The 27,711-nt window shown below is 35.9% G+C and overlaps 1 protein-coding gene across 3 annotated transcripts in view; it reads left to right on the forward strand.

Moving 5' to 3' along the window:
- Positions 1–15,451, forward strand: part of LOC126808841 (protocadherin gamma-B7) — a 53,797-nt gene extending 38,346 nt beyond the window's left edge. The window contains exons 2-7 of one of the 3 annotated variants that reach the window (XM_056098323.1): positions 257–672; positions 2,882–2,952; positions 4,300–4,351; positions 5,160–5,201; positions 6,215–9,555; positions 9,751–15,451. In XM_056098323.1, coding sequence (XP_055954298.1) covers positions 363–672; positions 2,882–2,952; positions 4,300–4,351; positions 5,160–5,201; positions 6,215–9,555; positions 9,751–13,311 — 7,377 coding nt within the window. In that variant the 5' untranslated portion in view covers positions 257–362 and the 3' untranslated portion in view covers positions 13,312–15,451. Of the gene's footprint in view, positions 1–256; positions 673–2,881; positions 2,953–4,299; positions 4,352–5,159; positions 5,202–6,214; positions 9,556–9,598 lie in introns of those variants that run through there. The other 2 variants (XM_056098325.1, XM_056098327.1) reach the window with 2 other exon arrangements.
- The last annotated feature ends 12,260 nt before the right edge of the window (positions 15,452–27,711 follow it).

The following is a 27,711-nucleotide window of genomic DNA, read 5'->3' on the forward strand; positions in this document are numbered from 1 at the left end:
CTTGCGCATTATGGAAATAAAATTGAACCATGTGTTAGTCCCGAAATGACCTAGTTTGTGTCGAGTGGACGTTAAACCCCATCTCTCTCTCTCTCTCTCTCTCTCTCTCTCTCGTTTTGCTTTATGTTTAATTGTTTTGTTTTTCTAGGTGTAAAATGATGTTCTGTGTTTTGCTTTATGTTTAATTGTTTTGTTTTTCTAGGTGTAAAATGATGTTCTGTGTTTTGTTTTATGTTTAATTGTTTTGTTTTTCTAGGTGTAAAATGAGACATAAAAAAAGAAAGATATGGTCAAACACGATTATTTTACAATAACTGATGAGATGACAGTTAAATAGTTAAAATAAAATAAACTCCAACAAAATGCCGTGTGAAACAGGCAGACTTCCTGAAGAACAATATAAAAAGATTCAGTCCAATTATACTGAACTAGTAGCAGACATTAAATATGATCCTATGGGTCTTGCTCGTTCATTATTTAAATACGAAGTCTTCGTTGATGATGATCTGGAGAAAATAACGAAGGAAGAACGACGTTACGATGGCGGTAAAAAAGACGCAGCAGCTAAGCTGTTGGATATTGTGTTAAACTCTGGTACAATGGCTTATAATAAATTTATAAACGCTCTCTACGACGAGAAATATTTTAATGCTTTATTCCGGCTGGAACCAGGTGAGATTTAATATTTTAATTAGATGCGGGGGGTTGGATGGTCGAGTGATTAGCAGGTGCGCGCTGTATCATAAGACCTGTCATTGAGTCAACTGGGGTGGTTTCGAATCCCCGGTTGTACGTGACAAGGATTAGGGTTGTCTGTCCCACCTCGTGGGTTTTCTCTGGGTTCTCCAGTTTCCTCCCATTGCTAAAGACCCCTACGCGCAAGCGAATTATTCAAATAAAAAATTGAACCATGTGTTAGTCCCGAAATGACCTAGTTTGTGTCGAGTGGACGTTAAACCCAGAGAAAATGAAAATATGTTTCATAATGATTAACCAATTCAATTACATGGGGATATGACAATCTGTCTTCGTTCAAATTTCTAAGTCAGTCGATAAAATCAATTATGACTGTGTTCATCAGGCAACAGTTTAAGCAAACCAGGAATTTAAATTAGTAAACAACCTTCGGCTCAATATTTCAAATATAAAATTCGACACTAGTCGAATTACTTGAGTAATTAAAAGCCAAGTTAATGTTACAAATTTGGTTGAGGTCAAAACAATGAGTAAGTGTTAAGTTTAGCGGTAAAAAATTAAACATACATTATGCAAGAGCTAAATCTGCCTATTGCAGGTCATTCTTTAGGCATGAAATCTTATCCAAATTATTAATTAGACATTAATTAACTTATCCAGACCATAATCAACTCTCGATGTCCACGCTAGCCTGCGATATTTACTGGATTATGGATCCCATTTGCTGCTCAACTTTCATTCATGATTTAATCATGAAATGGATAATCGAGACTATGTTTTTTTTATCGTACCGACTTTAGTAATGATGACCGAGGCTAGGCCGAAAATTCAATCGCTAACATCTCGGTTCAGAGTGGATCAATTTGACTGAAATTTTCAGTAAATTCCCTTTACATTTATCTAGTTCTTAACTATTAATGTATCTTTAAGTAAAAACATTTTTAACTGCTTGTCTCGATGCATTATATGATTCGCCATTAATAATGTTCTTAGAGGTAGATAGAACAAACTAATTATGGAAAATGAACACGATTTTCAATTTTAAAGTTTAAAGGGCCAATCCCGATAATATTTTGGAGAATAAAACTGCTTAATTTTGGGTTAAAGTCCCATAAAAGCCTCTACCTTAGGGCCGAGCAACTAACTCAATATATGTGATACGTTTTCAAACAACTTAAACCCATCAATCTTCATATGGAAATGGAAATCAGCGTCCCAAGCTGTATTATGCGGTGTCTGGATAAAACCAAGACTTTTATTTTATAAAAATAATGTGACGGTGAAATTTACCTTTCGTTATCAATCATAGCACATGGGTCATTCACTGTATAAACCCGTCGAAAAATTGACCCGAAATCTTAAAAGGGTTACGTGTCCGGATAAGCAGTTTTGAAGTTCACGTCCAAACGACTCAATATTTTGAGCTAAAATTTTGAGAAGGGGTATATACAACATTCCTCTATATTTTGGCGTTTAAACTTCATACGTACTCGGACTTCTATTTTGTAGACTCTGTTCAAATCGGGATAGTTCCGTTAATATATTTTCCAAAGTGTAACCTTTTTTTTCTAAACTGGACATCAATTTAAGGGGCACAGATTAATTACTGTACTGACACAAACTCTAACCCTGGCGCTAACTTTTTGTTCTGACCTCACCCATTTAATTTATTTCCATTGTCGTCTAATGTTGTTTTACATGATTGGCTAAAACGTCCCCAGAACATTCGGTGCTCGACAGGATCAAACCTAAGACAAGTTAGCCAAGTGGGACAAACACTTTACCTCGGTAAATTACATAATATGTAAATCGACACGAGAGAGAGAGAGAGAGAGAGAGAGAGATGTAAATCGACACTAATGGTAAATTTATGAGAGAGAGAGAGAGAGAGAGAGTTTAACGACAAAAACATGTTCATTTCGGGACTCACAGTTAGTTCAATTCTATTTCAATAATTCATAAGCCCGTAGAGGTCTTTTGCAGTGGGAGGAGGAATCCGGAGGACCCGGAGAATGCCCAGCGTGGTTGGAGACAGGCACCCTACTCCTTGCTTGTGACGTTAACTATTCGGCCACCCAATCACAATGATTAAAAAAGCGTAATAAATTAAAAAACAAACAAGTTTTTTTCCAAGAATTTTAAGTTGTGAGTGAGAACAGGAATTACCTTCAACTTTTTTTTACAGGTTTCAAGAGAGCCGAGGAGGATTCGACAATATCTGATAGACTGTTTAATGAATCTTTGAGAAGGGGAACTGTAAGTTAAAGTAGCTAAGTATCTAACTCAATATCATCCAAAATCACCGACATTGAAAACACGAATTATTTGTCAATTTAAATCAACATTGATGCTGTGATCTTATCTGGCAAAGATGAACTTCTGATATCCAATATTTAAGACAAAATAAACATTTTACGATTGGTACACGAGTCGTGTACCATAATGCGGTTCAGCGCTATTTGTCATAAGGGACTCGAAAAACGAGGCTAGGCATATTTCACAAGTCATGTCAAACGGTGACCACATATTCTTATCTGGAGAGCATGCGCAATAAATATTATCGGTGTAGACTGGTATAACCAGACGCTAGAAATTGTCATTCGATTGAGACTTCTGGCGTATTTCGGCGAACATAACTGTTTAGAAATTACAGTAAAAACAGAAACGATTGAATGTAAATCAGTTTAAATACATTCATATTACATTAATATATGCGTTGCGACCCATTTGTGTCAATTTCTAGGTCCCAAATATTAGCGATTTAGCCCCTTTAATCTTTGTTTTTCGGTAATCGGAGGGGGGTTGGATGGCCGAATGGTTAGCACGTGCGCGCTGCGCTGTATCATACGGTCTGGCATTGAGTCAACTGGCGGGATTTCGAATTCCCGGTTGTACGTGACAAGGAGTAGGGTCGCCTGTCCAACCTCGTGGGTTTTCTCCGGGTCCTCCGGTTTCCCCCCACTGCTAAAAAGACCCCTACGCGCAAGTGAATTATTGAAATAAAATTGAACCATGTGTTAGTCCCTCATAGCACACTGTATGGCGTATGCCCGTCTTCATTAGCCTATTTCATTTCATTTCATTTACCTATACAAACTATTGCTGTGCTATTATTATATGCATGATAGTCATGATGTACAAAAGTATTAACTAAACATACATTATGCAAGAGCTAAATCTGCCTATTGCAGGTCTTTCTTTAGGCCTGAAATGTTTTCTAAATTATTAATTAGACATTAATATTAATTATCCAGACCATAATCAGCTCTCAATGTCATCGCTAGCCTGCGATATTTACTGGATTAGGATCCGATCTGCTGCTCAACGCTCATTCAAGATTAAAGCAAAAACTGCATAATCGTACCGACTTTAGTAATGATGATCGATGCTAGGCCCAAAATTCAATCGCTAAATTCTCGGTTCAGAGTGGATCAATTTGACTGAAATTTTTAGCAAATTCCCTTTACATTATCTAGTTTTTAACTATTATAGTGAAAACTGTCAGCTCTTTATCTAATCTCTCATAATGTATCTTTAAGCAAAAACGTGTTTTAAATGTACAGTTTCATGAATTAATTTCATTATTTTTCGGATATTTTCCAGCTCAGCGGTATCCCTCCAATACAAGAAAATATAAGAACATGCACATATTTAGGTGAGTGAAAAAAATCCCCGTTCTTGAGTGAGTTCGTCAAAAATTTTAAACGTGAACATTGCAATGTGACGCACAGCCGCAGATTCAGCGGTAGGTCCTTTAGGAACGGTCTCTGATCGGACGCTGACCTTTCCTACCTTTCACTATAGCTGCAATATAAAAACACCACTTTTCCCCCACACATGTTCTAAGGCTATTTTGGAATCCTTACCGAAGCGGTAATCCTTACCGTGTATTTTTCAGCGTGATTCTACTTTATTCGCCAAAAGGAATTGTTTCTCGCCATATCTGACACAAATTTATAATAATTCAACACTATTGTCAAAATGTATGTTTTTGATCGCAAAATTCTACTTGAAAATAGTGTTGAATTATTATTAATTTGTGTCTGTTATGGCCATAAATGATTATGATTTCTTTTGGGGAAAGAAAAGAATCACGCGAAATATAGAAAGTAAGAATTCCGAAATAGCCTTAGAACAGAGGTGGGGCAGAGCGGTATTTTCATATTGCAGCTATATAGAGACGTATAGGATCGGTCAGTGGACAACGCCGTTCTGAGACCATTCCTAAAGGAACTACATCAACAATGACTACCTAGCGAACCAAATTCTTGACTCACCTGTCACTAACTGAACATTTGAGTTTAGAGATTGCTAAATCGAATTTAACAATTTTATGTACAGTGTTTATTCCGAATATGACTGCATTGTGAAAACAAATCGTCAGGGTAAGAAACTGTAATGGTTTTTGGAGGTAGCCTAAAATCACATTTCAGCTCAAGATCGGTTCTTTATATCCATTTCAGACAAGAAAAATGAAGATAGTCCACGATTGAGAACGAAGAAAGGTATGTCTAATATACTGTATCAAATACTAAGAAACTGTTCCAGACCCGAAGTTCACAAAGCATTCTCAGACTTATGTTAAGAATTTACTCAACTTTCAATCACTGTTTATAAGAAATATCTTTGATCCAGAAACACAAAACTTTGCAAATAGTTTCTTATTGATGTATTTGATACATTAAAACAACACAAGTTTTATAAAGGGCTATATTTTAGATAAAATAATGTGAACAATTCTGAGTAAATTCTTAACTTAAGTCTGAGAATGCTTTATGAACTTGGGGCCTGGTTTATTATATTTTATTAATTATCCACTCAATGACCGGGATGTTACCTTACTTCTAGTTTCGTTTTATTCATGGATAAATTACACTTGGGGCTGCTTCTAAGATATATAAATACAAAAAGGCCAGCAAAATCTTAAAATCATCCAAATCAACACGGTTTCCATCCAATACTAAACATTTTTGTTCCCAAATCATTTTTTACCTTGTATAGTGCGTTTGTTGTTTGTGGCTTGCAGGGGATCACGTGGCTAAGTGGGTAAGATGCTGGATCGTTAGCCTGGAGGTCGGGTGTTCAATCCCTGCATTGGCCGAGAAAGTTCATCCAGATTTTTAGGGGTGGTTTCCCCGGCTTGTCAGTGATGCAGGACGGAGGGCCTGACAAGGACAGCCGTCTAGTCGTTGGGATGGGACGAAAAACCGAGGTCCCGTGTACACATTGACGTGCACGTAAAAGATCCCTTGGTAGTTGGAATTCGATATAAGAGTAGGCCGTAGCGCCGCTGCCCGGGCAAAATTCCCCTCATAGCACACTGCATGGCGTATGCCCGTCTTCATTAGCTCAGTTTAGGAGCAGAACAGTAGGACGTTAAACCCCATTTCATTTCATTTTATTTGTTGCTTGCAATGGTCAAACGTTGTGTGTCTTGTTCGCGAGTTTGTCTTAAAAGTTTGTATGCACTTATTTTTATAAATAACTTATCATTTTTATCTTCTTTCTCTTTATTAAGATACCACCATGACTATCCTTCAAGATGTGATCAAGAAGAATTCTGTAAAGACCCGTGCATTTGAAGAAGGTTTGAATATATTAAACAACCACTTCATATTGGGTATAATAGGAGCAGCGGGCGATGGTAAGACAACACTTTCAAGTATGATTGCCTACCAGTTTATTCAGGACAACCAACAGTATATACCATTAATGATTAACGAGCTAGATGATTTAAATTACGTTACCTTTAATAATGATGATGATAAATATATATTTATAATCGATGACATGTACGGAAAATTTAATAAATTAAAGGAACGCATAGACAAATGGCCTAACCAGTTTGAACATTTTCGAATTCGAAAAGAAAAGGGTCAGTTAGCCCTCATATATATTATGAGAGATTACATTTATAATTCTTCAAAATATCAGTTGGATAAATATGGGTTATTCTCTGAAAACACTACAAAAATATTTCTCCACATAGGGGAGTTTTCTCTTAACGACGAAGAGAGAAAACGATTTTTAAAATTTTATAACATTTCTTCCGACACAATTATTTCCAAAATCGAGGGTTGTTTCGGCTTTCCAGCTATTTCAAGTGTGTGTAGTAAACTTAAAGCTGACAGTTTGCCAATCAATTTAGGAAGCTCGCACGAATTCTTGCTTACTGAATTAAACACGTTTTGGAACGAAAATAAAGACATATATTCCACATTACTGGTGGTTTTTTGTCTGCATACTGTTAGGGAAGAAGATTTAAAACTGGAATCTCCGAAAGGCGTCCGAGAGCTTACAAAGAAAATTACTGAAAATGTTTACAACAGTTTTCATCTTAATATTGCCAAAGAGAATGTCAATGAACTCGCAGAAACTTTTATCAAACTTGTTGAAAGAAACTACCTGTTGAGAGAGTTTGTGGAGGCTCCATTTTTTTGTCACTTTTCTGAGAAATGTATGGATATGGCTCTAGAATATTGCTCCTTTGAATTGCTAATGGCATTAACCAAAACGACAGGGCAACCAGAGAACCAGTTTATTATTATTCATGAAAGATATTATGATTACTTTTCATTGCGTTGTTTAAAAGAATTAAAAGCGAAAAACACTGGTATTTTTCAACACCCAGCTTTTCTTGACAATAATTTTTTGACCGATTTTCTTACTAAGGATGATGTGAAAGTTTTGCTGTCTGACATCAAAACGATCAGTTTAGGAGAAATACAAGGTAGTGAAGAATGTGGAAATTTTGTCCATTACATTTCTCTTTATGGTGATCTTGAGTGCCTTACAACTGTACTCGAGAATTTAAAAGAACATCTGTTGAATAAGGACAAAACTAACATGAACTGGGATGTAATGGGTCTCGCTGCTATTTCGATGATTGAACCAATTGAAAAACTAACGTTTTTACGGGAACGTAACTATGGTGACATTGTTACTTTACCTCACCTTGCTGTTTATTCTGGTAGATTTGATATTGTTCAGTACGTAGCTAGTTTTACAGTATTTGATCCTAGGTCTCTTGATAACAAATCTAGAACAATTCTTCACAATGCTTGTGATTCTAATTATGATGTTGTTGAAATTATTGATTTTCTGGTAGAAAAAGGATTTGACATAAATGCACAAGATGGCGATGGTTCTACCCCACTCCATCTTGCTGTTGGGCGAGGCAAAAAGCAAAATGTATCAATCTTAATTATGAGGGGTGCCTCTGTCCGTGTTCTAGATAATAATGGCAGAGCACCCGCTCACGTAATTTGCACCGTCGATGATGGGAGAAATGACGTCGATGCTTCAGGTATCCTTAATCAATTAATTGAAGCCGGATCGCCGGTCAATTCTACTGATAAGCGTGAGCGAACACCGTTACTAGAGGCGTTCTGTAATGTGAACAGGAAATGTATTCGGTATCTATTAACAAATCAGACAATGATGGTTGATACAGCAGACGAAATCAATCAGTTTATTATGTACGCAGCATCCCAGTTATCAGATACTACATTATTCCGATCTATCCTCGATGTCCCAAAATATATCAATACAATGACTTTATTTCGTTGTTGCCAGTCACTTGAAAACTTGAAGGCGTTGCGTTCTGTAGGTGTCGATTTTCATGTTGTAAATGATGCAAAATGTAGTTTACTACACGAAAGTTGCAGAAACGGTACCATCGAGACTGTTAAGTTTTTGATTAATGAAGTAGGATTAAATATTAATGATCGAAACATTAATGGACAAACGCCTGCAACATATTGTTGTTTCTCTAAGATAAATCCTGTCGAAAAACTGAAGTTTTTATCATTAAAGGGGGCTAACCTAGGTGCAGTAGATAACAATAACTGTAGTTTACTACAGATCAGTTGTAGTCAAGGTATCATCGAGACGGTAAAATATTTAGTTAATGAAATCGGGTTATGTGTAAACCATAAAGATATAAATGGTATGACACCTGCAATGTACAGTGCTGTATCTAACATAAATCCTCTCGACAAATTGACGTTTTTATCATTAAAGGGGGCTAACCTAGATATAGTAAATAACAATAACTGTAGTTTACTACATCTCAGTTGTAGTCATGGTATCATCGAGACGGTAAAATATTTAGTTAATGAAATCAAATTAAATGTAAACCATAAAGATGTAAATGGTTGTACACCTGCAATGGATTGTACTGCATCTAACATAAATCCTGTTGATAAACTTAAGTTTTTATCATTAAAGGGGGCTAACCTAGATGTAGTAAATAACAATAACTGTAGTTTACTACAGATCAGTTGTGGACAAGGTATCATCGAGACGGTAAAATATTTAGTTAATGAAATCGAATTAAATGTAAACCATAAAGATGTAAATGGTGTCACACCTGCAATGGATTGTACTGTATCTAACATAAATCCTGTTGATAAACTTAAGTTTTTATCATTAAAGGGGGCTAACCTAGATGTAGTAGATAACAATAACTGTAGTTTACTACAGATCAGTTGTAGTCAAGGTATCATCGAGACGGTAAAATATTTAGTTAATGAAATCGGGTTATGTGTAAACCATAAAGATATTAAAGGTAAAACACCTGCAATGGATTGTACTGTATCTAACATAAATCCTGTTGATAAACTTAAGTTTTTATCATTAAAGGGGGCTAACCTAGATGTAGTAGATAACAATAACTGTAGTTTACTACAGATCAGTTGTAGACAAGGTATCATCGAGACGGTAAAATATTTAGTTAATGAAATCAAATTAAATGTAAACCATAAAGATATTAAAGGTAACACACCTGCAATGGCTTGTACTGTATCTAACATAAATCCTGTTGATAAACTTAAGTTTTTATCATTAAAGGGGGCTAACCTAGATGTAGTAGATAGTTTACTACATTCCAGTTGTAGTCAAGGTATCATCGAGACGGTAAAATATTTAGTTAATGAAATCGAATTAAATGTAAACCATAAAGATATAAATGGTATAACACCTGCTATGTGTTGTGGGATTTCGGAGCTAAATCCTGTCGACAAATTGACGTTTTTATCATTAAAGGGGGCTAACCTAGATGTAGTAGATAACAATAACTGTAGTTTACTACAGATCAGTTGTAGTCAAGGTATCATCGAGACGGTAAAATATTTAGTTAATGAAATCAAATTAAATGTAAACCATAAAGATATAAATGGTATAACACCTGCTATGTATTGTGGGATTTCTAACATAAATCCTGTTGATAAACTTAAGTTTTTATCATTAAAGGGGGCTAACCTAGATGTAGTAAATAACAATAACCGTAGTTTACTACATCTCAGTTGTAGTCAAGGTATCATCGAGACGGTAAAATATTTAGTTAATGAAATCGAATTAAATGTAAACCATAAAGATATAAATGGTATAACACCTGCTATGTATTGTGGGATTTCTAACATAAATCCTGTTGATAAACTTAAGTTTTTATCATTAAAGGGGGCTAACCTAGATGTAGTAAATAACAATAACCGTAGTTTACTACATCTCAGTTGTAGTCAAGGTATCATCGAGACGGTAAAATATTTAGTTAATGAAATCGAATTAAATGTAAACCATAAAGATATAAATGGTATAACACCTGCTATGTGTTGTGGGATTTCGGAGCTAAATCCTGTCGACAAATTGACGTTTTTATCATTAAAGGGGGCTAACCTAGATGTAGTAGATAACAATAACTGTAGTTTACTACATCTCAGTTGTAGTCAAGGTATCATCGAGACGGTAAAATATTTAGTTAATGAAATCGAATTAAATGTAAACCATAAAGATATAAATGGTATAACACCTGCTATGTATTGTGGGATTTCTAACATAAATCCTGTTGATAAACTTAAGTTTTTATCATTAAAGGGGGCTAACCTAGATGTAGTAAATAACAATAACCGTAGTTTACTACATCTCAGTTGTAGTCAAGGTATCATCGAGACGGTAAAATATTTAGTTAATGAAATCGAATTAAATGTAAACCATAAAGATATAAATGGTATAACACCTGCTATGTGTTGTGGGATTTCGGAGCTAAATCCTGTCGACAAATTGACGTTTTTATCATTAAAGGGGGCTAACCTAGATGTAGTAGATAACAATAACTGTAGTTTACTACAGATCAGTTGTAGTCAAGGTATCATCGAGACGGTAAAATATTTAGTTAATGAAATCGAATTAAATGTAAACCATAAAGATATAAATGGTATAACACCTGCAATGGATTGTGGGATTTCGGATCTAAATCCTGTCGACAAATTGACGTTTTTATCATTAAAGGGGGCTAACCTAGATGTAGTAGATAACAATAACTGTAGTTTACTACAGATCAGTTGTAGTCAAGGTATCATCGAGACGGTAAAATATTTAGTTAATGAAATCGAATTAAATGTAAACCATAAAGATATAAATGGTATAACACCTGCTATGTATTGTGGGTTTTCGGAGATAAATCCTGTCGACAAATTGACGTTTTTATCATTAAAGGGGGCTAACCTAGATGTAGTAGATAACAATAACTGTAGTTTACTACAGATCAGTTGTAGACAAGGTATCATCGAGACGGTAAAATATTTAGTTAATGAAATCAAATTAAATGTAAACCATAAAGATATTAAAGGTGACACACCTGCAATGTATTGTACTGTATCTAACATAAATCCTGTTGATAAACTTAAGTTTTTATCATTAAAGGGGGCTAACCTAGATGTAGTAGATAACAATAACTGTAGTTTACTACAGATCAGTTGTAGACAAGGTATCATCGAGACGGTAAAATATTTAGTTAATGAAATCAAATTAAATGTAAACCATAAAGATATTAAAGGTGACACACCTGCAATGGATTGTACTGTATCTAACATAAATCCTGTTGATAAACTTAAGTTTTTATCATTAAAGGGGGCTAACCTAGATGTAGTAGATAACAATAACTGTAGTTTACTACAGATCAGTTGTAGTCAAGGTATCATCGAGACGGTAAAATATTTAGTTAATGAAATCGAATTAAATGTAAACCATAAAGATATAAATGGTATAACACCTGCTATGTGTTGTGGGATTTCGGATCTAAATCCTGTCGACAAATTGACGTTTTTATCATTAAAGGGGGCTAACCTAGATGTAGTAGATAACAATAACTGTAGTTTACTACATCTCAGTTGTAGTCAAGGTATCATCGAGACGGTAAAATATTTAGTTAATGAAATCAAATTAAATGTAAACCATAAAGATATTAAAGGTGACACACCTGCAATGGATTGTACTGTATCTAACATAAATCCTGTTGATAAACTTAAGTTTTTATCATTAAAGGGGGCTAACCTAGATGTAGTAGATAACAATAACCGTAGTTTACTACATCTCAGTTGTAGTCAAGGTATCATCGAGACGGTAAAATATTTAGTTAATGAAATCGAATTAAATGTAAACCATAAAGATATAAATGGTATAACACCTGCTATGTGTTGTGGGATTTCGGAGCTAAATCCTGTCGACAAATTGACGTTTTTATTATTAAAGGGATGTAAATTAGATGTAGTAGATAACAATAAACGTAGTTTACTACAGATCAGTTGTAGACAAGGTATCACTGAGGCGGTAAAATATTTAGTTAATGAAATCAAATTAAATGTAAACCATAAAGATATTGAAGGTGTCACACCTACAATGGATTGTACTATATCTAACATAAATCCTGTCGACAAACTTACGTTTTTATTATCAAAGGGGGCTAACATAGGTGCAGTAGATGGGGCTAACCTTAGTTTACTACAGATCAGTTGTAGTCAAGGTATCATCGAGACGGTAAAATATTTAGTTAATGAAATTGAATTAAATGTAAACCATAAAGATATAAATGGTATGACACCTGCTATGTATTGTGGGATTTCGGAGCTAAATCCTGTCGACAAATTGACGTTTTTATTATTAAAGGGATGTAAATTAGATGTAGTAGATAACAATAAACGTAGTTTACTACAGATCAGTTGTAGACACGGTATCACTGAGACGGTAAAATATTTAGTTAATGAAATCAAATTAAATGTAAACCATAAAGATATAAATGGTTTCACACCTGCAATGGATTGTACTATATCTAACATAAGTCCTGTCGACAAACTGAAGTTTTTATCATCTAAGGGAGTTAACCTTAATATAGTAGATAACAATGATATTAGTTTACTATGTCACTGTTGTGTCGCGGGTACCACTGAAACCCTTAACTATTTGATTAATGTAATCAAATTAGATATAAATTTGACTGTCGTAATGTGTTGTTGTATGTCTAGAATTGATTCAGTACAAAAATTAAAGTTACTGTTACAAACTGGTAATGCATTGGTTACTGAAGGTTTGCATAGCCGCGAATTATTAGAAAAATTTTGTAAAGATGGTACTGTAGAAACTCTGACATTTTTGATAAATGAGATGGGATCATACATAGATATTGATGCACTTTTATTAGATTGTTTCCAAACAAATTTTCAACAGATGGAAAAGATTAATTTTCTGATATGGAAAGGTGCTAAGATCACAATATGTCGACCGTATAAGGAGTTCTTTAAGGATGACGTTGATGACTGTACTTATCTATTACGTCATTGATGACTGCACTGAAATTTGATGAAATTTCTTGTCAATCATGCTATGGATATGATGCTAAGGACAATGTATTGATTTGGACTGAAAAATCAAATATTCATCTATGTGAAAAGTTAGTTTTCCTTTTATCTACAATGCAGTGTATTTTCACAGAGCTGATGTCATTGTATTCTTAAAGATAGGTTCCCAGAAAAGTATTTATCGGGTGGTTATTTCCAATAAAAGTATGACAATTTTTTTATAGTAAGGGTATTCCTTGGCAATTGCAATATTTTGAGAAGGATTTGAAGCAAAACTATGATCAATTAATTAGTTTGAATATGTTTTTAGTCCAAATATATCATAAAATCACCCAGTTTGTACGCGGGAATGTATCTTTAAAAACAATGTATACGCGGGAATGTATCTTTAAATACAATGTATACGCGGGAATGTATCTTTAACAAATACAATGTATACGTGGGAATGTATCTTTAACAAATACAAAGGTTTAGACGTTTTCGAAATGATAATCTTGATATGTGTACCTGTGCCACACTTCCATAATAACATTTTAAACTTCCAATAAAATAAATAATTCGGGTGTGATATCAAAGAGGAAATAAACAAATTAGGCTTCCATGAAGTATATTTATCCATAGTTTATTATCTGTATATAAAACAGGCGTGATATCAAAGAGGAAATAAACAAATTAGGCTTCCATGAAGTATATTTATCCATTGTTTATTATCTGTGATATATGTCTATTTTAAGTGTATTTTTCTTTTCTTGTGTAATTTTTATGTACATTTTTGTATGAAGTATATTTATCCATTGTTTATTAACTGTGATATATGTCTATTTTAAGTGTATTTTTCTTTTCTTGTGTAATTTTTATGTACATTTTTGTATTACCAGTTTTTTCTGTTTTAAATTGGTAACTATTTACGTTTGTATTTTATGTGTATTTAGTGTTGATATCTATGTTTTTGTATTTAATTGTAAAGCGCTATTGAGCACCATAGTGGAAACAGCGGTATATAAGTGTTCTTATAATAATAATAATAATAATAATAATAAATTAGTCTTCCATGAAGTATACCTAAACGACCTATATATACACTTTATTAACAATTTTGACACAATTCAGATGGAAGTGACAATGAGGGGGAGACGGGATCACTGATTTTGTGCATAACTTTGTGCATAACTTCCATCAACATCACTCTAAACTCTGTTTCTCAACTTTTAAAACTTCGCCCTTCATTTCGCAGTCGTCTCAACTGCTTCTGGCTATGTGTCAACAAGAGTTGGGAGTTTTATAATATTTTGGGGGAATCACGATGGCTAAGTGGATAAGACGCTGGCTCACTAGCTTTGAGGTCAGGTGTTCGATCCCTGCATTGGCCGAGAAAGTTCATCCAGATTTTCCGGCGTGGTTCCCCCTTGTCAGTGATGCAGGACGGATGGCCTGGCAAGGACAGCTGTCTAGTAGTTCGGGTGGGACGAAAAACCGAGGTCCCGTGTACATATTGGCGTGCACGTAAAAGATCCCTGGACAGTTGGAATTCGATATAAGAGTAGGCCGTAGCGCCGCTGCCCGGGCAAAATTTCCCTCATAGCACACTGTATGGCGTATGCCTGTCTTCATTAGCCCAGTTTAGGAGCAGAACAGTAGGACGTTAAACCCCATTTCATTTCATTTTGTATTGTATTATTTGTAAATGTATATAAATATAATTACTATACTGTTTATACATAATTATAATGGTGATTCTGTGTTTATTTCTTAACATTAATCATATTGTACAAAATGTGACCGGTGACAGCCAAATAAGTCGGAAGTCGGACATGCTCATTTAACGCTACGATGTAAAATATCTACTTGAGGTTAACTTTAAAAAACATTTTTTTTTGTGAAATCCGATGCTTTAACTTGTCTATTATTGGAGTAATCCAGACAAATTTAAATATTTAATTGATTTAGTGTATAAATTGGATTATTTGTAAGTATTATGTTTTACCCCAAGTGACTCATTTGCCTGTCACCGGTCACATATATAAAAGCATTGTATTATTATCAATACGTGCATTATTAAATACTTTACATTCCTGGTTTAAATAAATAAATTTTAAATTCTAAATAAATAATAATGACTTAAATTTGTATGTATTAATTTTCCTGCGGTCATGTTTTCCCTATGAGAAATTAGAAGTATGCCAGAGATCTTAAAGGGATTATACGATTAAACCTATCGAAGTATTAGAGTAGACAAATGTTCATGTGCAAACAATAAGACGACTGTAGTTAATTTTACATCCATTCTTTCAGAGAGTCTGAATACACTTTTGAACGACAATACTATATACCGGAAAACACCGGCAAACAAACGGAAAACACCATGTTATACTGAATACCGGAAAACACTAAATACCGGAAATCACACTAAATACCGGAAATCACACTAAATACCGAAAATCACACTAAATACTGGAAATCACACTAAATACCGGAAATCACACTAAATACCGGAAAATACCCTAAATAGGTAATCCGGAGACTGGCACCCTAAATAGTTAACCCGGGGCCTGGTCCTCTGTGTGCCTGGATTAGGGTTAGGGCTAGTTTCCGGTTTATAGTATAGCCCTTCTCCGGGTTTTCTATTTAGGGTGTTTCGGTTGTTTTCCAGGTGTTTTACGGTGTTTTCTGGTATATAGTATAGCCCCTTTTGATGATACTCCATCAAGAACAAAGATTGCAGTTTTTAAAAAGGGCAAATTGTTATCGATTAGGTTAAGAAATTAAAGCATCTATTTGATTGATTGAATATGATTTCGTTACTTTTCACAATCAAAAATTATATGTTCGATCATCGATAGGATTAAACGGAAAGAGCCTTCGACATCAATGACCAAAATAACATACCTAAATGAAAACGGCAATTAACTTAGGCTGTGTTGAGCGCCCTTCCTTTAGTGGCATATAGCAAAGTAGAAAACTTAACTGGATACAAATCCCGCTCTACGGGGAATATACTATATACCGGAAAACAACCGGAAAACCGGATTACATGTGAGATGGGATGGTTCCAGTGTGACAACACCAAATGTTTGCCTGACCGATGGAGATGTGACAAAGATATTGATTGCTATGATGGCGCTGATGAAAAGAATTGTGGCGAGTTTTGGGTTTAATTATTTAATTAACAGTTGTGTTTAGGACACTGAAGTTAAAGACCACGTAAGATCAAAAATCCCAATTTAATGTACGTATAGCCCATGGTTACTATATCAATTTTACGGCAAGTTCACACCAACGTTTAAGTATCCAACACGCCAAAACGCTTTTCGATTTTTCAATTACGACCTTAATCCGGTTGATTGGCTGGTGACGTCACAGGCACTACACATAGGATATACATTATCTATACAATATCTCACTGTCTGTACAATATAGCACTATCAATACACACGGCAACTGGACAAGCGTCTATTGACGGTCCAATTACCACGTGACTGGCCTAATAATAATCACCGAATTATCGTCTTTCATTGGTATAGATTAGACATTTGTGATTGGAATATTTTAGAGTGAATTTAAAATGCCTTATCATGGCGTAGATCAATTTAAGCTGCCTTTGTTTAAATAGGCCACGTGTCAAATGAAGATGACTCGAGCAAAGTAACACTAATGTTAATACTTTTTTAACGACCCTGGTTCGTCTCAAGATCTTAAACTCTGTGTATCAATCTGAAGTCAAACGGATGATAACTTTAGCCTTTAGAGCTTCACAAAGTGATCAAGGGCCATAACTTCGGCAGTAATTATCGGAAATCATTGAAACCCAATAGGATTCTTTGTCTCATGACCTTAAACACTGTGTATGAATTTAAAGTCAATCGGATATTAACTTTGGCCTTTAGAGCGTCCACAAGATTTTTTGAAGTGATCGTGTCTGAGATTTGTTACAAATCGCCTCGAGCATGTTCCACATATCTCAATATTTATCAGCTTTTTGTTCAATCTGTAAAAGCCTACATTCCTACAAAATGTTTTGTTTAGTCAAGTCAAACAAGAAAATGCATAGGCTAAATGGAACAATAGAACAGGCACACCTTAATGTTGACAAACTATGAAATAAGATACTTCTATGATATGATTCAACCGAAAGGTCGTATATGCAACACGGATACATAATATCTATAATCAAGTTAAACGAACCGAATGTATACATTTTAAGTATTGCGTCGAGCTGAATAAAGTATACGAGTCATTGTCATGAAAGGATCTATGGGTGGGTAGTTAACGATGTGTAACTAAAAACTATGATATACCAAGTCTATTGCATCTAGATGTTCCTATCCACGACTTGAACTTGTCAAACAGTCTCTCTTGTATTCTTGTTCTTTACTTTAGACTCGATAGCTAATTACTTTAAAGCTGTATTATGTAAACCTCATAGGCGTACGAGCTGGGCACCAAATGCTGGGAAAATTGGGGCACACAATTGTAATTCTAAATTGAATCTTAAATTAAAATGAATTACAAAACAAATTATTCCGTAGTCAATTGTTTGATTTAATTAAGGAACTAAAGGGGATTAAAGAACCAGTCAGGCGTTAATGAGTACACTACACACGCCGGCTGTATATAGGTAATTAAGGAATAAACATTCCGAATATGCATTCGGTCACTGTGACGTCACTGGCGTCTGAGGGGATTAAGAGTGTTTTCGATAATTGGCAAAGTCGTTTTTACGGGAGGTCCATTTTTACGACTTTGAGTGAAGATAACTGAATTAATTTCAATCAGATTGGTGTGAACTTGCCGTAAAGTTGATATTGTAACCATTGGCTACACATATCCAAATGTTTCCAAACCCATCTTATGTGCACTTTAGGAAACATTAAATCTGTTAAAATAAGTGCATTGAAGCATGAGGTTGGAAGTGTCTCCGAGACTCCGGTACAAATAGCAGGGGCGGATCCAGGAATTTTTGCAGGAGGGGGTTTGCCAGGTTCCTGAGAAAATGTATCCCCCACCCCCTCGGCTTGAAATTTTTTGGGAAATACATGGTCTCTATCGTCATGTTGGCGTATATACATACACATTGATCTTTTTAAACAGAGAAATCCAACATCCTGTTTGACGTCAATTTTTATTATGAATTAATACGATAACATTGTGTTTCAATTTTATTTATTAATTGTGATATCACATATGTCTATATCATTATCTCGCACTTTGAATGCCCATCCTGACGATAAAGGGTTAAGCATAATTATGACACTGAATAGGTTAAAAACCATATTACAATTATGTGTCTCTTTTATTCAGACTACTTGATGCTTGTATGTAAGGCGGATGAATTTCAATGTGATAACTGGTGTATCAATGGCACATTTAGGTGTGATGGTACGAATGATTGTGTTAATGACTCTGAGGAGACGGGGGGGGGGGGATTTCCGAATGGTTAGCACGCGCGCGCTGTATCATAAGGCCTGTCATTGAGTCAACTGGCGTGGCTTCGAATCCTCCGGTTTCCTCCATTATGGTACAGTATACGACAATCGATTGATTCGACAAATATATCAACTGTGTCAACCCTATCAACCCTATCAACTCGTTTCGTTCATAGTACGATCGTGCAAATCATATCAACCCAATCAACCCAATACGATCGTAATGATGTGTGTTTTAGTATCGATCCAATCAACTCTGCAAAAACTCTTAATGTCGAATCAATCCAAAGGAGCATATTATCACCATCACGATCTTACACGATCGTTACTATCGTACACATTCTTTCGATCCAGTCAACTCTACGGCCGTGTACTATGGTTTATACGATCGATACGCACCACCACGATCGTACACGATCGTATACGATCGTACACGATCGTACAAATTCTATCGACCCAATCAACTCTAAGGCCGTGTACGATGGTATACGATCGTACACATTCTTTTGATCCAGTCAACTCTGCGGCCGTGTACTATGGTTTATACGATCGATACGCACCACCACGATTGTACACGATCGTATACGATCGTACAAATTCTATCGACCTAATCAACTCTAAGGCCGTGTACGATGGTATACGATCGATACGATCGTACACATTCTATTGATCCATTCAACTCTACGGCCGTGTACTATGGTTTACGATCGATACGATCGTACACGATCGATACGATCGTACACATTCTATCGATCTAATCAACTCTACGGCCGTGTACTATGGTTTACGATCGATACGATCGTACACATGATATCGATCCAATCAACTCTATGACCGTCCATACTTGATTTGTAATTTCGATCCCAGCATTTTTTTTAAATTAAGAGCCTCGACTGTCCATCGTCAAAGGCCGTTTTTTTAGATTGGACAGTTGCTGTGACAGGGGGTTTGGGGGATCTCCCCCATTAATATTTTGAACAGGTTTTTGTGGCGGGGGGTTTGGGGGATCTCCCCCACAATATTTTGAACAGGTTATAGAGCTTTGTGTTTTCTCCACGAAAAAAAAAATTTCTCCACAGATGGCTACATTGGCGGGACTTGGGGTTCTCCCCCAGAAGTATTTTAAAATTCTGGACAGTTTTCGTGGCGGGGGGTTTGGGGAATCTCCCCCATAATATTTTGAACAGGTTCTTGTGGTGGGGGGTTTGGGGGATCTCCCCCAAAATATTTTGAACAGGTTATAGAGCTTTGTGTTTTCTCCAAGAAAAATTAATATTCTTCACAGATGGCTCTCGTCGCTGAGGGTGCTCTACAGCTGTACTTAAGACAATTAATTGATTCGACAACTATATCGACATCCGGGCCTTAATGGAGCTTTGAGATATTTTAAAATCAGGCGCCCCAAATTCGCCTATTGTACTATATCCTGTAGCGAATACATCCAACACAAACCAACTTACAATGACGCAATAAAGCATTTTTGGAGCAAATTAAATAATTGGATTTCGTTACTGTCAACTTCATGCACAATTCTAGAAGATGAAAAATTTAAAACGCCGTAATATTTTTATTCGCAAGAAATGAAATGCAAATTCATTAACTATTAAAGTAAAATATATCATTTCATTATTAAAAATATGGCATATTTGTTACATCCATTCCATTAAACAATATTTTCAATACATCGCAGATTTAAAATCTTTTCGCCACCTTCAGAACATATACCCCTTCTTAACTTCTCATTTCCATCAATTGTACAGTAACCCTCCTCACATCCTTTTATTTCACAGGTATGCATAACCCATCTGTTCTGTAAATTTTCTAATTTCTAAAATATAAATAACAGTAAAATATAGAAAAAATGGTATATTGACATAAGACTACTATCTAGGCTATTCGTTTACTTTTGTTTTCATAAACGTTTACATTTAACTTTAATTACTAAATAGTTAAATAGTTACAGTAATGGATTACCGTACCTCAATCACTGTTTCGCATACTTTATCTATATTAACTAATCCAGATGCCTTTCTCTCTATTTCCAACCTATCATTACTTTATATTTCTTGCATGCGGTACATAAACCATGCCTCTTCTAATCGTGCTGGATTCATTTCATACACATTAATACCACTTCCTCTGTTAAAACTAGACAGATAATTACTGTTTATATTTTGTGAATCATGGAAAACATTATACACTTCCGCCATTGACTCAAATGATGCACCCATAACACGTATCTCGTGAAGAGCTTTAAACAAAAATTTGGTTTACTTTTAATGTCACATTTTGTATAGTAGAATCTACATTTTCTGTCGACGTTTGCAGTTGTATAAAACGAAACATTATATCTAGGCTTTGCTTCACAGTTAGTGAGTTACGACATTCAGAAGTGTAATTGGCACCGACAAACACTCCATTTTCTGTATATATAAAAGGGAAACTCGGTTTTGTAATTGTTACAACTTTTCCATTACATAATAAGCAGTTATTAAATGTTGGTTTTAAAATAATTGACTTAAACCCGTTTCGTTCACTTCCAGCAACACTGTTAGATCTAATAGATCTAAGTCCCATTCAAGATTATCAGTTAACAAGAAATTATACTCGTCTCTGATTAAATCAATAACTGATTTACACAATTGTTCATCTGTTGGCAAAAATGCTTTTAATGATCTCTTGTTAGCACACAATTCTCCAAGAAAAACCTTCGGTCCGATGGAAACAGAATTTGTAGAAACATATTTTGATATATAAAACCACCTATTTGGAGTTCCTTCTATAAAATGATGATTAGCAAATAGTAAAGTTTTTAAATTTGAATAACTAATTTCAAAACGCATCCTAAATTACTGCAATATATATATCTACCAGTATGAGATAAAAAATCTTCTTCATCAGTTTAGGAATTCTTTGTAATTTAATCTCACATTAACACAATGTATCCCAAACCATAGAACCCAAACCTAGAATTAGTAGAATAAACGAACAGCCACCACTTCAAATTATCTTGTTATTCTATCACTATGCATCGTTATCCGAATAACTATGTAACGTCATTTGCATAAACCATTTGACGTCATTTGCATAAACGTCATTTGCATAAACAACGCAACGTCATTTGCATAAACAAAGCAACGTCATTTGCATAACGGCATTAAATTCTCGGGGAAGGGTTGACTGGATCGACTCGTTCGACGAAACGTGTATAGATCGTATCGATAGAGTTCGATAAATACAATCGTGCGAGGTCATTACAGATTCGGGGAAGGGTTGACTGGATCGACTCGTTCGACGACACATGTATAGATCGTATCGATATGGTTCATGGATGAAGTAGGTATGAGGGGTAGAACAATCTATTGAATCGACAATATCAACGATCGTGCTGATTCGACATAACAATAGATATAAAAACGAATAAACATATGAATCAATCGATTGTTGAATACTGTACCTATGTCGTATCCTCCCACTGCTAAAGACCCCTACGCGCAAGCAAATTATTGAAATAAAAATAAAACCATATGTTAGTCCCGAAATGACCTATTTTGTGTCGAGTGGACGTTAAACCCCATTTCTCTCTCTCTCTCTTTGATGAGACGAGCTGTAGTAAGTTTAAATTGCCATTTAAAGTGAAGGGCTGAACTATTGATGATGATATTGTTGGTATGGATGAGCAAAATAAAGGGCTGAACTATTGAAATATAAATGAAAATAATTAAAAACTAAATCAATGTTACATGTCTTATTGATAACAGCCTGGAGGTCGGGTGTTCGATCCTTAACAATTATTGAAATAAATATCAACTTTACTATAGTAACCAGTCAGGTTTCCGTTCACCTAGTTCTTGTCTAACAGCCTTAAAACATATTACTGAAAACATGTATAATTATATTGACAAACATCTCCTCCTCCTCTGTGGAGCAATATTCTTTGACTTTAAAAAAGCGTTCGACTTAGTAAATCATGATATTCTTATTGACCAATGTAAACATTTTAAATTTTCTAGAAAATCAATTCTCTTTCTAGAATCATACGTAAAGAACACAATTCAGTGCACGTCTGTTAACGGCATATTAACTGATAATAAACCTATTTATCACGGTGTACCCCAAGGATCAATATTAGGACCCATATTATTTAATATTTTTATAAATGGTTTACCTTTATACCTATCCTCTAAACCCGACCTTCTTGCGGATGGCACAATAGTCTACACTGTCAAAGAATTAGAACAAAAAACTTCAACACGATGCCAATATACTATTAGCCTGGTGTGATAAAAACCATATGAAATTAATTATATTCAAAACCAAAGCTATTGTAATCACGACGCAACAAAAAAGAAATATCCTCCCTGCTACTTTGAATATTAAATTACGTAATGAACCATTAGAAGTCGTCTCCTCGATAAAAAATATTGGGTGTTTTTCTCAGTCACAATCTAACCTGGAAAGATCATATCGAGTATATCTTTAACAAATTAAGCCAGAAACTATTTCAAATCCTTTTCTACAATGCCTACTTTCAAACACATATAGATTATTGTTTCCCAATATGGGAACTGCTGCGATGCTTTGAGGGAATCACGTGGCTAAGTGGGTAAGACGCTGGCTCGCTAGCCTGGAGGTCGGGTGTTCGATCCTGCATTGGCCGAGAAAGTTCATTCAGATTTCCAAGCGTGGTTCCCTCTTGTCAGTGATGCAGGATGGAGGACCTGGCAAGGAAAGCTGTCTAGTCATTCGGATGAAACGAAAAACCGAGGTCCCGTGTACACGTTGTCGTGCACGTAAAAGATCCCTTGACAGTTGAAATTCGATATAAGAGTAGGCCGTAGTGCCACTGTGCGGGCAAAACTTCCCCTCATAGCACACTGTATGGCGTATGCCCGTCTTCGTTAGCCCAGTTCGAAGCAGAACAGTAGGACGTTAAACCCCATTTCATTTTATTTTATTTCTTATTGATAACAGAAAGATCAGAGTTTGTTTAGAGAGAGAGAGAGATAGAGAGAGAGAGAGAGAGAGAGAGATAGATGGGTTTAACGTCCACTCGACCACAAACTAGGTCATTTCGGGACTAACATACGTTTTTTTTATTTCAATAAATCGCTTGCGCGTAGGGGTCTTTAGCAGTGGGAAGAAACCGGAGGACCCGGAGAAAACCCACGAGGTTGGACAGGCGACCCTATTTTGTTTAGATAATACAGCGAGAGTATGTACGGCAGGTCAATTTCTATGTAATAACAACCACTGTATCGCTGATCAATGGAAGTGTGATAGGGAAGACGATTGCAAGGATGGCTCTGATGAAAAGAACTGCGGTAAGATTTTGTTTTAATTGATACCACTTGCAACTATTACTATGACCGACATTATTTTTGTGGTACACACCGCCACCTAAAGGTGCAAAGTATGGGCCTGTATATACTAGTACTAGTCAAATGATTATGTTCTTTCAAAATAGTGTAAAACAGAAAACCCGAACATAATCTACACGAGTGGTACCAGGCAACCCCAGGAATTGCAGGTTGATTTTGCCTTCGACTTATTCACAACCCGACAAGGCGGCAAGTCGACAAATCGACGAAATACAATTATTTCGACTTGTCGTGCGGCGACCTGTCGCCTCGGAAGTCAAACTCGAGCTTGCGCATTTGCTGATTGAATAACTTGCATGCGCATAGATTAACTTCCGAGGCGACAAGTCGCCGCACGACAAGTCGAAATAATTGTATTTCGTCGACTTGTCGACTTGTCGCCTTGTCGGGTTGTGAATAAGTCGAAGGCGACAAGTCGACAAAACAACCCGACGATCGTCGCCTTCATTTCGTCGACTTGTCGGGTCAATTCTGTCGACTTGTCGGGTCAATTCTGTCGACTTGTCGACTTGTTGCCTTCTTCACAAGGCGACGATTTAGATTCATTTGAATGGCCGCTAACAGCCACCATACAATCTCTAGCGTCTGGTTATTCCAGTCATGCGTTCCAGATAAGAATATGGCGTCACCGTTTGACATGGCCTGTGGAATATGTCTATCCTCGTTCTTCGAGTCTCTTGTTACAAATGGCGCTTAAACGCATTATGGTACACGATTCGTGTACCAATGCTAAAATGTTTATTTTATCTTAAATATCGGAACCCAGAAGCCCACCTTTTCCCGGTAAGATCACAACATCAATGCTAATTTAAATTGACAAATAAGTCGTGTTTTTAATGTCTAAGACTTTGGATTATATTCATTTAGAGACTTAGCTACTTTAAACCTATGTCATATATTTTCACAATAAAGATTATATAATCTTCAAAAAAAGTAGGGGATATTCAGAAACAATACAAAACTGCGGAAATGCACTGCTGTTTTTATAAGAGGTAACCAGTGTGTGTTAATAACAGGCCAATTGCCTACACATGAACATAAACAGTTTATATGGGCGACTTATCTGAAGGCCCCATTTCACTCGCAAAGAGATACACTGTCAAAAGTGAAAATGGACGTTTTTGATTTTTGTCTTAATAATAAGTAATTGCTACACCAATCCTCAGACATTCAGCAATTCGTCGTGGCATGCTCCTAATCAACCGTCGACTCATGAATTGGGGCAATCTGACCCACTCTTCTTGCAGTGCCACTGCCAATTCTTGCAGTGTTGTCGGTTGACGTTGACGTCGACGAACACGTCTCCCGATCAAATTAAACGTAACACACTAAAGCAAAGATACGCTAAACAGTAAATCTTATGCAAGAACCGATAGGAAAGCAAACATGGATAGGATAAACCAGAAGGCGGCAGTTTTCATCAACCCTTCCTTGAAGTGTCAAATTTGACAATGAACCCCTCCTACGTGTATGTCGCTATTGGGTGTCGCACATGCAGCTGTGAACATACTCTCAAAGCATGTCAAGTGTCCATGACTATTTATCATATCACAACCTGCATAGTATTTGCATTTCAATATCCCCTACTTTTTTTGAAGAGTATATAAACTTAGTTATAAAACCAGAATGTCCCGAAGTTAATTCATCATATACACAGCGTGAAAGTCCTGACTAGATAAGTGTCACCCTAGTGTCACGGGACGTTTTCTGGAAGTTCCTGATTAGATAGTCACATCTGGCCTGTAGTCCCAGCTCAATGGTTTTTAGTGCCGTGTCGAAGGATAGACACGGCGTAACCCTATCTGTAATGTCACTATAAACTAAAATTGAAATGACCTAGTTTGTGTCGAGTGGACGTTAAACACCATTTCTCTCTCAAAACGTCATTACCTACTGGGCAATCGTTCAAAATGCTATCACATGTTGGGTGTAACGCGTAGATTTCAATAGATATATTATTTTGAATGGGTCACGTGTGTATTGTGTAATACGAAATATCATTTTATTGCACTTCCTTGTCCTTTTTGTAATATACATACATACAACAAAACTGGCGTGTCATCAAAACGTGTTAAATATGTATACATAAATCGTTCTACACCATTCTTCACATTTTTATGATAGCAATTACAAGACAATTATAGCAATAATATATGAATTTAATATCCATAATTACTTGAATTACGTCTATCAGGTTAGTAGTACCATCAAGAGACAGTGGTTCGAGATCAATAAACTAAAGCTAGTTACCTGTATGAACTATTCAACTATAAAGCAGGTGCCCGGTAGCCGCGGTGTTCGATCCCGGTGTTGGACGTGATTTTCCGACGTCGTCCCCCCTTGTCCGTGGTGCAGGACGTAGGGTCTGACAAGGGACAACATATAGTGGCGAGGAAGGGACAACATTGACGTGCACGTAAAGGAACCTTTGACAGTTGGAATTTGATATAGGAGGAGGCTGTAGCGCCACTGCCAGGGCGAAATTTCCCGTATAGCACACTCTATGGCGTATGCCCGACTTTATTAGATAAGTCGGAACAGAACAGTAGGACGTTGAACCCCATTTCATTTCCTTTACGATTTCATATTATTAATAAGTTTATTCAGTATTTAAGGTCTGTGACCCCATATGGTACAACTGATGGGTTTAACGTCCACTCGACACAAACTAGGTCATTTCGGGACTAACATGTGGTTCACTTTTATTTCATTAATTCGCTTGCGCGTAGGTGTCTTTAGCAGTGGGAGGAAACCGGAAGACCAGGAAAAAACCCACGAGGTTGGACAGGCAACCCTACTCCTTGTCACGCACAACCGGGGAATCAAAACCACGCCACTTGACTCAATGACAGACCTTATGATACAACGCGTACGCGCTAATCATTCGGCCACCCATCCCCACAAATAAAGATGAATGGTATTTCTCCCTTAAAGCGGAAATTGCAAATTTTCAAGTTATATTATTAAAATGTATTAAAATAAAGCCTTAAAATAGATGGTATCCATAAACAGTCCTGCCTTGTTAAAGAATAATCCTATTAATCCTATAATTCGCTATTGCCAGCTGAGAAATTGGCAAAAATATCATTTTTAACTTCAAATTCCAACGTTGGAAAATGGCTGCCCCATGTTGTCAATAGCAAAACAGGGGAGGCAATTGTGTTGTTATTTCCTGTGTCATAGAATTTTAAGGTTGGGAAATAATGCCCATGATCGTATTATAGTGATTTGATAACCTATTGAGCAAAAGACATAGAAATAATTATGTTTTGACTTTCTTAGAAAATTTGAAATTCTCGCTTTAAATATGTCAGATTATGACATTGAAAAAGAAAGTTAAAGGTTGTCTGGTTACCTTTAGTACACAATGGACTTTTAATAGCGCTTCTTAGCAATGGCAGGGCACTCACAAACCTATGTGGCGCCCAGGGCAAACGTCTCTTGTGAATGCTTAAGTTATAAGTGATGTAATTTTCATGACAAAGTGTTTATTTAGATCAATTAGTCAATTCCGACAAGCATGAAAACAAATAAAGCAATTTCTGAGACTACTTCGAGAGTTAAAACGGTCATATCCTA

Source organism: Patella vulgata, chromosome 1, assembly GCF_932274485.2.
Source record: "Patella vulgata chromosome 1, xgPatVulg1.2, whole genome shotgun sequence".
In the NCBI taxonomy this organism is placed as follows: domain Eukaryota; kingdom Metazoa; phylum Mollusca; class Gastropoda; family Patellidae; genus Patella; species Patella vulgata.